This window comes from Furipterus horrens, unplaced genomic scaffold (genome assembly GCF_987537825.1).
Source record: "Furipterus horrens unplaced genomic scaffold, mFurHor1.1.pri manual_scaffold_17, whole genome shotgun sequence".
NCBI classification, from domain to species: Eukaryota; Metazoa; Chordata; class Mammalia; order Chiroptera; family Furipteridae; genus Furipterus; species Furipterus horrens.
Window position 1 is genome coordinate 33,799,815 of NW_028327187.1, and position 12,583 is coordinate 33,812,397.

The window sequence follows — 12,583 nt, forward strand, 5'->3', positions numbered from 1 at the left end:
TTATTATATTTGATGGAACACAAAGGAGGTGGTACTTAAATCATGGGACACACACTAAGACTAATTCAGTTGAAAAATCATACCAAAGCCATTTGATTATGGCTTTTGAAGATTTTGAATATACCATAGCATGAAGTGATGGGCAGATATGATCTTAAAGTGTATTTCTTCTTCATCTCTTTGGACAACATTTTCCTTAGTTAAAGCAGTATCTTCTTAGCTTTCATACTTTGCATTATATTTTAAAATATATTTAGAAGACTAGTAATATTGCTGTCTTGGATAATACCACAGCCTTTAACAATGGTCATTTTTACACAAGGACCTGATAGTGAAATCTTTTAAATTACCATGTGTCAGTATCTTCTACTGATGGTCCACTGAATTTTGCACAGAATCGTTGAATGCAGCATTTCTAGCTATATTAAGTAGAAAAAAATAAATGTATATGTCCAGAATATAGTTACTTACCCACTATCTGGTCAAGGCCATGTTATTAATAATCATGTTTTTAGTATTCAGGTATGTGTCTGAGTCTAGATATAATGAAGGCTTGGTTTACCCAATATAGCCACTGCATGCTGTGTCTGTCACCAATTCCAAGCCTCTGTATTTATGTTCCAGGTAGCTTGACCTTTTCCTCTTGACCTTAACTACCATCAGTTAGCTTGTCATCCTTCAACACAGCCCGTCTGCCATTGTTTTTTTTCCCAGTCAGCAATTGATGTCTGTGTTGTAACCCAAAATAAGAGTGTTTAGCTCAAATTAAACATGTTGGTATTGGTGAGACTGATACCTGCAGTACCACAAAGTGGCTAGCTGCAACTTCATCTTGGATTTGTGCAAAGTAATACAGTTTCCCTGGACTTTCTCATATGATTCAGTAAAATAAGTGATTAAATTACAGTCAAAACATGAATGTTACAAAAACCGTACCTTAAGTGCTATACATTTTTAACTTTGCAGCTGCCAATTTACAAATGAAATATCAAAGTTAATGTTAACTTTGGCCAAAGTTATTCCACTCACCTATATTGATGCAGAATTTCTTCATAAAATTACATTACATGCTGTTTTTTCTGCACAAAACTTTTTTCCTCTTTAGTTTCCCACTTTGAGTTACATTAAGAAAAATAATGAAATAATAAAAGAGTGAATAATCATTACATCATAGTTCATAACTAATTTCAAAAGAAGATAAAATAAAGCAGGCTATTTAGTGATACAAACTGCTAACAGGGAGATACCTTCCTTTTTGATGCACTAAACTCTAACAGGTTAGAGGCTAAGAAAGCTTCCATCTGCAAGCTGTGAGAATTTCTCTTATCTAATACCAAATCACTTCAACTAGCTTGCTTTGCTATTTTTATTTAAATTATAGTTCACTCATGTTGTTTTTTCTCTTTGCTGACCTTGCCTTAACTATGATACACACTCTCAAAGGGTAAGACCATCTTCTGTTAAATTTAGTTTTATAAATGTCTTAGGATTCTATGCTTCAGATACTTAGGAATGCTAATAACCAGGAAACTCTAACAACATAACTTCATGAGTTTCTTTTGATTGGGTGAATAACATTTAAGTAGCCTTATTATGCAACATATGATGCTATAAAGTACACACAGCAGAGATGGTGTAGCACTTGAAAAATCTCATATATAATATAAAGATTCATGTCCACCAGCCTGTTTTGCCTTGATTTTTTAGAAATGTCAGCGTCTGTATTAATTAAAGGCTGTCCATAGCACCTATTATGTTTGCTAAACATAAAACATTTTAAATTGTTTTATATTTATAATATTGTTTGCCTGTGTGAATGATACATGTTAGGAAATGATACACACCCCCAGTGAGAATGTCAGTTGAACAAACTAAACATCAAGTTGAGAACCGAAGTAAGTATAAACATAAACATGGGCTTTTCATGGCCTGTTCATTGAAGACATTTGTCAGCTCCAGGACATTAAGAGTTAAATATAGAGACTTCTGGCCAAGATGGAGGCCTAGACTGATAAGCTCTGTCTCCCTCCACAACTAAGAAGGAATACAACTACTGCAAAACCAGAGATAACCAGAAGTTCCAGAAAATAAATGGAAGTCCAACGTATGAAGTTATAAAGAAGTGGTGCTCTTCCAGACGGGTAGGAGGGGCAAAGCCAGGGCGGAGAGGTCAAGCTGTGCTGGCAGTGGCAGCAGTGGCGATGGTGGTGGGACAGCGGTAAGCACAGACACCCATATTTAAAAGGAGGCAAGAAGTGCCTGGGGAGCACCCCCAGCTGCAGACCAAACCCATCAGCTTGCGTTTCCAATACTGGGGAAGGCAGACCCCCATTGCCTTGAACTGTGAGGCCCAGAAGGAGTGGAGATGGAGGAGGGGGCTCCTGGTCTCTCAACAGAGAGAGAATGGCAGAAATCTATCTTTGACCCCTTCCCCCACAGAAAATGCCACAGCGTGGTGCGAAGGGTCACCCGGTTGTGATGGGTGCATGGGGCTCTGCCCGCTATAACGTAGGAGGTGTGACAGCCCTGCCCAGGAAGCAAAGGTAAACAGAAAACTGTCAGGATGGCACAGATCATGATAGAGATCCCAGTGATGCAGCTGACCAGACAGCAAATATCTAATCTAAAGAAGCAGCAGATAGGAAATCTGTCTGAGGCACAGTTCAGAGCTTTGGTTATTAAAGTGCTTACAGACCTAACAGCAGATCTTAAAAAGGACAGGGAAGGAATGAAGACTAGTCCTGCTGAAATGAATGAAAACACATATGAAATAGTGGTGAGGGAAAGAAAACCGGGGATCAAACCAACAAATCGAAACACAGGGAAGGAACAAACACTCAACCAGTGCAGAAAGAGGAAACAAAAAGTGAGGAAAATGAAGAGAGGCTCAGAAACATATGGGACAGCTATAAGCGGACCAACATCCAAATCATAGGGTTGCCAGAAGGCGAAGAAGAAGAACTAGAAATTGAAAAAGTATATGAAAAAATAATGAAGCAGAACTTCCCTAACTTGGGGAAGGAAATAGACTTATAGGTCCAGGAAGCACAAAGAGTTCCAAAAAGCTGGACCCAGGGAGAACCACACCAAGGCACATTATAATTAAAATGTCAAAAATTAAGGATAAAGAGAGAATCTTAAAAGTAGCAAGAGAGAAGAAGAGAACTACGCACAAAGGGGTCCCAAAAAAAAACTCTGCAGGCAAGAAGGGACTGGCAAGAAATATTCAAAGTAATGAAAAGCAAAAAACCTACAACCACGATTTCTCTATCCAGCGAAGCTGTCATTCAGAATAGAAGGACAGAGAAAGTGCTTCCAGGACAAAGTGAAACTGAAGGAGTTCATTAGATCCAAACCACTGTTATATAAAATGTTAAACGGACTTGTTTAGGAGAAAGAGGATTAAAACTATGAATATTAAAATGAAAACTGTATCACAACAACCAACAACAGAAGCTAGGGAATTGAAACAAAGATAAACTAAGTAGGCAACGAGAGTGGGAAAAGAATTATAGGTATAGGGAACATTATGGGGGGTGGTCAGCAGGGAGGGGGAAGGGGGGAAAGGGAGGGAGATGGTGCAAGAATTAAGAAGCATAGTAGGAGGGAGTGGAGTAGACAGGAAGATGTTGAGAAGAACTATAGGCACAACCAATGAGCATGGACTAAGGGGAGGGACAACTGGAGGGAAGGGGTCACTAGGTGGAGGGAAACAAAAGGAAAAGAAATTGGGACAACTGTAACAGCATAATCAATAAAGCATATTTTTTAAAAAAGGGAAAAAAGAGTTAAATGCATAATCAACCCTTTGGGGACCAAACTGTTTTGTCTCACAGGGAAAAAAGTAACTTTCGGTGAAAAAGAAGGTCCTCAGTGGGTCATTCATCATCTTGAAGGGCATATTTTATTATAAATGTCAATTCCACAAAATTATGTGTCCTCTAGTACATAATTATGTTCAAAATTGCATTTGAAATCTATTATTAACAGTTAACAGTGAACATTCTTAAAATAGTTATTACTCTTGTCCTTAACACAAAAAGCAATAATGGAGGTATTTTAGGGAGTTAAAAGCTGTAAGGCATTGGCCTCTGAATAAAGCCACTGCAGGTGTGTTTCTTAATGGGCTGTTAATTTTATAACGGGTGAACACAAAGGACAGAGACCATGTGTGTTTTTAAACTGTGTTTGGCGTGGAAAAGGAGTCGATGGCTGAAAAGTATAAAGGCGGTGTGAAATGAAGCCAAATTGAGCTTTCCCTCCTTGCTTAAGATCAAGGCAATTCTCTTGTATCCCTTTTCTTCCCACCGCCACATAACAAAATAGTTCCACAGAAATACATACTAAACCAGTACATCAGAAATCATGAGAAAATATGGCAATAAATAATGAAGATCTGATTGTCCAAACTCAATATCCTCCCACACCAACTATCTCCTTCTAGGATTCTTGTTTTTGCTGCCAGCACTAAGTCACCCAGACTCACAATCATGGGGTCAGTTTTGACCTTCCCTTAGCCCTTATACCTAGTGTCCCAGTGTCCTAAGAACTTCGCTTCTCAGTGTGTGGGCTGTGGACCACTCCACATGGGCATTTAATGGGCACTTGTTAGAAATATCAAACCTCAGACCGACAGAATCATGATTTGCATATTTATTTATTTATTTTTCTGAGGGAAAGGAGGAAAAGCGGTTAGAGGGAAGAGGGAAGCTCTTGGTTCCACCTCAAGGGGCCTATTGGAGCAAGGGGAAGGAGGCAAGGAAAGGGGGGAAAGGAGAGAGGGGGAAGGGAGGGAGAGAGGGGACAGAAGGGGGAGAGGGGAAGAGGGAGGGGTGGAGACTCCCAGTCGCCCAGAAGAGCCCATGGGAATTGCCTCCTGTTTTTTCATAATTTTCACTTTAACAAGACCCCCTACTTATGCCCATTCAATTTTTGAGGAGCTCTGCTATAGACTCCCTTTACGGTGTCTTCCTTCTCTCCTTGTTTCCCCTTTTCTTCCTGAGGAAATAATTCTATATTTGAGATATATTTTTTGTAAAAAAAATTAATTCAATTTCACTTTCTGATTCAAAATGATGGTTCTTACCTTTTAACACAAACCTTTAGTTCATTGCTCTTTGTTTTAATTATAGATGTAGATACATGAAATTTATCTTCCCTCTTTTATGTTTTCTCATTAACCATCCTAGTTTGTGTCTTCCCTTTCTTGCTTTTGTTTAAGCTATTTTTATCTTGATATTATTTTTTTCTGTGCTAGTTCAGAAAATAATTTTTTGCTTTTTAATATTTACTCTTGAAATTACAATAATACTTTTAAATATATTAATATAATAATATGAAATCAATTGATATTTGCACCATTCTTCAGGATAATCCTGTTTTACACTTCCCAGATAATATGTGATTTTTCAAAACTTTATTGAGGGATAACTGACAAATATAATTGTATTAAATTTAAAGTATACAACATGATAATTTGAAGTACATATACATTGCACAATAGAATGATTACTAAGATTAAGATAATCGACCCATCCATCACCTCACATAATTAACTCCTTATTTGGGTGTGATGAAAAGGCTTAAGTTTTACTTTCAATTATATAATGCCATATTTTTAACTATAGTCACTATGTCATATATTAGATCCTCAGAACTTCTTCTCATAACTGGAAATGTGTACTTTTCACCTACATCATCCTGTTGTTCCCTCCTTCCAGCCCGGGCAACCAGTATTCTGTTCTCTGTTTCTATAAAATTAGCTTTTCTTTTTTTTTCAGTTCCACATGTAACTAATAGCACTAGTCTTTGTCTGCCTTATTTCACTTAGCATAATGCTCTCCAGGTTCATCTATTTTGTTGCAAATGGCAGCATTTCCTTCCCTTTTTATGGCTGAATAATATGCCATTATTCTATTCTGTGTATGTGTGTGTATCACATTTTCTTATTCATCTATCAAAGGTCATTTAGGTCACTTCTATGTCTTGGCTATTGTGAATAATGTAGCAATGAACGTGGGTGTTCAGATGTCTCTATGGGATCCTTATTTCAGTTCCTTCAGATATATAGCCAGGAGTGGTTTTGCTGGGTCATACAGTAGTTCAATGTTTAATTTTTTGAGGAACCACTATTCTATTTTCCAAAATGGCTATACCATTTTGCCTTCCTACCAACAGAATATAAGGCTCCCTATTTCTCTACATTCTCGCCAACAGTTGTTATCTCTTATTGTTTTGATGATAACAAGCCTAAAAGGTATCTCATTATAGTTTTGATTTGTATTTTCCCAAGAATTACTGAGCACTTTTTCATATACCTATTGGCCATTTGTGTGTGTTCTTTGGAAAAATGTCTATTCAGGTCCTTTGCCAATTTTTTAATTTGAATTATTTTCTTTTTTGTAATTGAGTTCTAAGATATATATATTTATATATCATACAAAAAGGGTTAATATTATATATATATAATATTTTCAGATATATAGTTGGATAATATTTTCTCCCATTCTGTAGGTTGCCTTTTCAATATATTGATTTTCCCCTTCTTTGTGCATAATCTCTTTAGTTTGATATAGTCCCAGTTGTTTATTTTACAATTGACTAGAATGTGCTCTTTCTACATGAGCTATTGGGCCCACCCTAAATTTAGATCTTCATGTCATTTCACCTGAATTATTGTCCCATAATTCCTATATCATTCTTGTGTCTCCCTGCTTAAATCATCTTCTGCTGCAAGATTAGCCTTTTTTTTTTTTTTTTTTTTTTTTAGATTAGCCTTTCTGATGTACCAAGACATCTCCACTCTTCTTAAAAACCTTCAGTGGTTTTCCATCCTTTATTAAATACACCCTTTAGGATTCGCGCTCAAAGTCCTATATAATATGATGCCATCCTTTTCCTCCAGTTCTATCTCCAACTGCTCTTCTATGTATACACCTTAGCTTTGCAACTTTCTCTCCCCTTTGTTTTGGTTTAAGGCATTTCTTCTATCTACTCATCACATACTACTTGCCTACATTCTTCTAGTTCTGGGGATAAAGCAATGAACAACAGCAAAGAAACCCACATCCTCATGGAGCTTCTGTTGTATTAGGAGCAAACAGGCAATAAACAGTAAATAAGTAAAACAGGTTGTATGTTAGGTCATGATAACTGCTAAGGAGAAACCTAAAGGAAGATAAAGGGAATAGAGACAGTTAGGAATGAGGAGTATCCTCCAACCAAATATCTTTCCCTTCTTTGAATAACCAAAATACTTATTTATATTCTTTTACAACATGGCTATTTGTGTACTTGTCCTATTTTCTCTGTTATATTCAAAGCTCCTTGAGAGCAAAAACTGCATCTTATTCATCTTTGTATCTTGCAGCTTCAGAAACAGCATTCAGTAAATAATGGTTAAGGTGAGCCAAATAATGGAAATAAATGCAATAGTAGTTTAATAGAGAGGAGACTAATATAGTGATTTCTCAGGGAGAGCTCCTTGGAAGATATTTAATTTGGGTAAAGCCTTGAAAGATGGGTGGTACAGGGAGGAAGAAAGAGTTGAGTAAGTCATTTTGATGTATCTGTTCTTGAAAAACTAAACACTGTTGCTTTATAAATTAAGATTAATGCTATGTATAATTTTTTTTTACCTTTAAAACCAGTATTTCAGAAGGGACGAGCAATAGATACCGGAGAAGTTGACATTGGTGCACAGGTCATGCAGACCATTCCCCCTGGCTTATTCTGGCGTTTCCAGATTACTATCCACCATCCAGTATATCTGAAATTCAATATTTCTTTAGCCAAGGACTCTCTGCTGGGAATTTATGGCAGAAGAAACATTCCACCTACACACACTCAGGTATGTGATATTACAGGTACTTTCTGACCCTTTGAAAGGGGGTTGGGATGACTACTTCAGGGTTTGTGACTTGAAACATGTGGGAGTCAAAGGTGAAGGCAAACAATCTTTGTATTGAGTAAATAATCCAGAATAGTCACATTGATGCAAATGAAAAAAAAAACCTGTCATTAAGAGATAAGGAATTGTATTTAGCAGAGCAGATTCAGAAAAGGGAGTTTAAGAAAATGTTATGGAAACTTGAATTCTGTTTCCCAGAACATGATGATCATGAGCCTTCCCAGTCCCCTCATCATGTGTAGCTATGGTGCACACTCCCCCTTCACTGGTTCCATACATCCATCACCCTTACTCCCAGTGAAGGTATGTATATCATAAGGAAAATGAATCAAAAAGGCAGACTTTGTCTTGCAGCTAGAAAAATTTCCTTGTTATTGTTAATAATAACTCAAATGTGTAAAACATCTATGGTTTACAAAGCCCTTCTACAAACCTTAGCAACCTAATTCCTCTCATTTTCTTTTCCTTATCTCTTTCTTACATGAACTCATTTGGGGGCCTGCTCCATCTAAGGAGTAGCATAAGGAATCATTAGCACCAGGGCTTTGCTTTGTTTTCAGCTGATGGAACTGCAGTCCAAAACTTACCTTCTTGTCAGACCAGGCAGGGGATTCGAATGTCATTCAAATGTGACTATTCAAACAATGTTCAAGGGTACACATGCCATGTGTTCGTCCACTGATTAGGAATGAAAAGGAAGGTATCCTTTGAATATCTAAATATGCTACTACAAAAATATTAAATTATGATGAATATTGTCAGATTTGTGATTGTTTATTCATTTGTTTTAAAAAACATAAAAGTCCCTAATTTGTAGGGAAGGTCATAGTAACATTTCTAAGGGGCATGTGTGCTTTCAAGTGTCTTCTATCAGATACTTTAGTAAGATATCAAGATTCTCTTGCATAAAACTAAACAAGAGTTTTTCTATTTCTTGGTTTATTTGTTTTTAAATGGCTATTTTGAATACCCTAAAACTGAAAGGTTTGTAAGTATAGTGAACCTTTTTCAGAATTAATATTATACTATCGGGTTTAAATTTACTTGAAAATGAGTAACTCCTTCTTCTTCTTTGCCCACCTCCAAAAGCAAAGTATGAAATAGGGCAATTGAAGTCAGAGATGTTTGTTCAGTCTAGAAATAAAAATAGAGGTTCATATGTGTGTTTATATCTGTTCCAGTTTGATTTTGTAAAACTCATGGATGGAAAGCAGCTGGTCAAGCAAGACTCCAAGGGTTCTGATGACAGCCAGCACTCCCCTCGGAACCTGATCTTAACCTCACTGCAGGAGACAGGTTTCATAGAGTACATGGACCAAGGGCCTTGGTATCTGGCATTTTATAATGATGGAAAAAAGATGGAACAAGTATTTGTGTTAACTACTGCAATTGGTAAGCTACCTTGGCTACTATTGTGAATTGACAGCATAACTCAAAAAAGACGGAATCAGTGATTAAAGTAATACAGCTGTTATTTAAACTTATTGCTCATTCTGCTTCAAACTCATTATTCAGTATAGGTCACTATGTGAAAGGCTTATATTGTCATTGTCATTAATGTTGTTTAAATGCTGATTAAGATTCTTTAAAAACTCCATTATTTGCTGCTATTTTAGGATACTTACCACGCACCGTTTAGTATGTTTTCAGTAGAAATAATGATCTGGATGACATTATCATTAAGGCTACCTAGGACAGCTTCAGTAAAGAATGGACTAAGCAGGGGAAGCTCTGTTAATTCAAGATCTATTACAAACAAAAAACAAGTAAACACCTTCTAAAATGGAAAAATTAGCATCAGCCAAGTTCTTCTTTACAATGACTGATTCTAGAACCAATCTCTCTAGGGTTTCAAAATACATCCTGCGAGTATTTAGAGAAGGGTCTTAAAGAATAATAACTTGGGTCATGCAAAGCCCTTTCTTTTAGAATTTTTTAGTTTAAAAATCATCACAATGGTTCTTTCAGTGTTCTCTGGGTCTTTTAAAACATGTTCTTTTTAATACAATGTCTTTACCCACTCTTATTCATAGTTCACCCTAGTCAAGAAGAAACATCTCACTCTTGTCTTTATTTATTTTGAATAAAAAAATAAATTCATTCCCCTTGACCCTTTGTGTGAATAAAGCTGAGCTCTTTAGCAATTTTAGAGTACTAAGGGTAAAAAACTCATTGACATAGTATTTTACTGTGTGAATTTTCCTAAAACACTAGTCTTTTAACAGAAGAGAAAATGTTTTGCAGCTGTCAGTTTTCTACAGCCCCTTTATCCTTTAGTTAACCTGTTCAAACATATGTTTAGGAAGATGTATTGACTGTTAATAGATATACCATCTGCTCTTTATAACAATTATGTTCTATTTTTACTTTGTGCTGAAGAACTTGAGTCAGTAGAAAATGATATTCCATCCATAAGATTATCAACAACTTTCTCCTCATTCAATCACAAAGACAGTAAAAAGACACTGATGATTTTTCCCCTAGAGAAATACTCCACTGATTTTATATCTTCAAAAGAGAAAGTATGTGTTAAATTAGAAAAAAAATATTTTAACTCAAGACACTGTTTTGGCACTCACAGACTCATTGGGGCAGATTCAAAAGACACACACCTTTCATGATATTTTTCTTATTAAGGCCCAATTTTGATAATACAAATGCCAGTGAGTTATGAGAGGATGCAATTCTCCTAAGAAATAGAGCAATTAGAAGTTCTATAATATTTGGAAAGATCATTTTCTCTTCTGATTATCCTTACCCCTAAGCTTAAGTTAAAACATTAACTAAACTATTAACCTTTTAAAAAATCAATAGAGAGCTGTTGACAGCTGTGAGGGGGTTGGTTAGGGGTGGAGGGGTTGAGCAAAAAAGAAAAATGAAAAAGTCATGGACACATACCACAATCTGGTGATTGGAGGGGTAGAAGGAAGTGAAGGAGGGTAGAGGGGGATAAAAGGTGACGGAAGTAAACTTGACTAGGGGTGGTGAACACACAATACAGTGCACAGATGATGTGTTGTAGAATTGTGCACCTAAAACCTGTATAAATTTGTTAACCAGTGTCACCTCAATACATTAAAAAGGGGGGGGATTAATAGATCCAGAAACATGCTTGGAGTTTTTTTTCTCTCTCCTAGTTCCTCCTAAAAAAAACCTAACCTTTGAAATATAAGTGTTATTTTTCAGATATTAAGCTGTCACTTTTCTATGCAACAACATATTTGTTTTTTCCTTATGCAAGTCAGTTTGTTTACTATTCTATTGTCTTTTAAGATGAAAAGAAAAACATTTCTCCTTTAATTCTACTTAAAGAAAATCCAAGTACATTTCCAAAAAAAAAATCAAAGGCATAAGGTAATTACACTAAATTCTCCCTATTAATTTTTTAATGTTTTTATAATTCTTTTAAATTTTAATTAAAAGAGGCTAAAATATTTGATTAAACAAATTAAGGTTTGTGTGAGTTTAACCATTCTAAATGCTGCTTATTCTCCTTTTTATAATACTAGAATCAGCTCATTGATCTTAAATCTATTTGGTCTGCTACTAATAAGGCTTATCATCATAAGAAACATATTTTTATGAGTTTATTTGCACGAAACTGATAACAGTTTCCAGAAAGCAAAATCTCAATGGATTGAGAAAATGCTCTGGAAAATGACAGTTTCACTACTTATTTTATACATCAGAATCAAAGGGGAGACCTAAGGGGGTTACCTGAAATCCATTAGTGATGGATTAGGGAGGCAGGAGAGAGCAAAGAGTGGAAGTCTCTCGGATTGGATAAAACATAAAACAAATAGACACACACTTCTTTTACATTAGTGGGTATAGGATAGTTAACAGTTAACAATTGGCAGGATAATAATAACAATGAGGGAATTTGTGGTCTCTGTTCTGGTGGGTAGTTGTGCTTTGAAGGGTCCAGAAAAAAGGAAATGACTTTGACATTGCAAAGGCATGCTATCAGGTATGTTATAGTAAAGACAAAAAAAGACAGCAGACAGGCTCAGTTAAGGTAAACACTGGCCTTTGTTAGGGAAAATTACTGCCTAGGACATGGCTACCTACCATGACTCATTTTTACTTAGAAAGTTTTAATTGCAGACCATCCTATGTGGTCACTTTCAGTCTCTTGAGTCCACTGTAAGGCCTCCATGCAGTCCTCCCTGAGTTTGTCACATTTTGCAGGTGGCCTTTTTTTCATCCACAGGCTCAAAACAGTATTAATAACCAACATTTATTGAATGAGTAACATAGGTTAGTCCCTGGTCTTTATTAATATATACTATTTTTCCAGTAACATGGGCAGAGTTGTCAGTATCCTGTAATCTCAGCCAGTCTGCTCTGTAACATGATAATATATGCAGTGCCACTTTGCCCCAAGCACTATATTAGATGCTTTACATTCATTTATCTTGTTTGATTTTCATCACAACCCTGATAGCATATGTATAGTGATACTTATATAACAAATAAGGAAACGGGCTTGGAATGAGTAAATGATTTGATAAAGTCTCACAGCCAGCAAGTGGCAAAACACCCAATATGCCAGATTCCAAGGTCCATGCCCTTTAGACCATACTTATCCGTGGATTATTCATTACCTTCAGTTTATCTTATGAGAAAACCTGCCAGAAGCAAAATTCATCATCAGTGCACGTGCAGATATTA

At 36.1% G+C, this 12,583-nt stretch overlaps 1 protein-coding gene across 5 annotated transcripts in view; it reads left to right on the plus strand.

The window, feature by feature from the left end:
* Nucleotides 1–12,583, plus strand: part of TENM1 (teneurin transmembrane protein 1) — a 730,204-nt gene that overhangs the window by 390,269 nt on the left and 327,352 nt on the right. For 4 of the 5 annotated variants that reach the window (XM_090265126.1, XM_090265127.1, XM_090265128.1 and 1 more), the window contains 2 exons: nt 7,650–7,849; nt 9,091–9,301. In XM_090265126.1, the coding sequence (XP_090121252.1) occupies nt 7,650–7,849; nt 9,091–9,301 (411 nt within the window). The remainder of the gene's footprint in view (nt 1–7,649; nt 7,850–9,090; nt 9,302–12,583) is intronic. The other variant, XM_090265130.1, reaches the window with a different exon arrangement.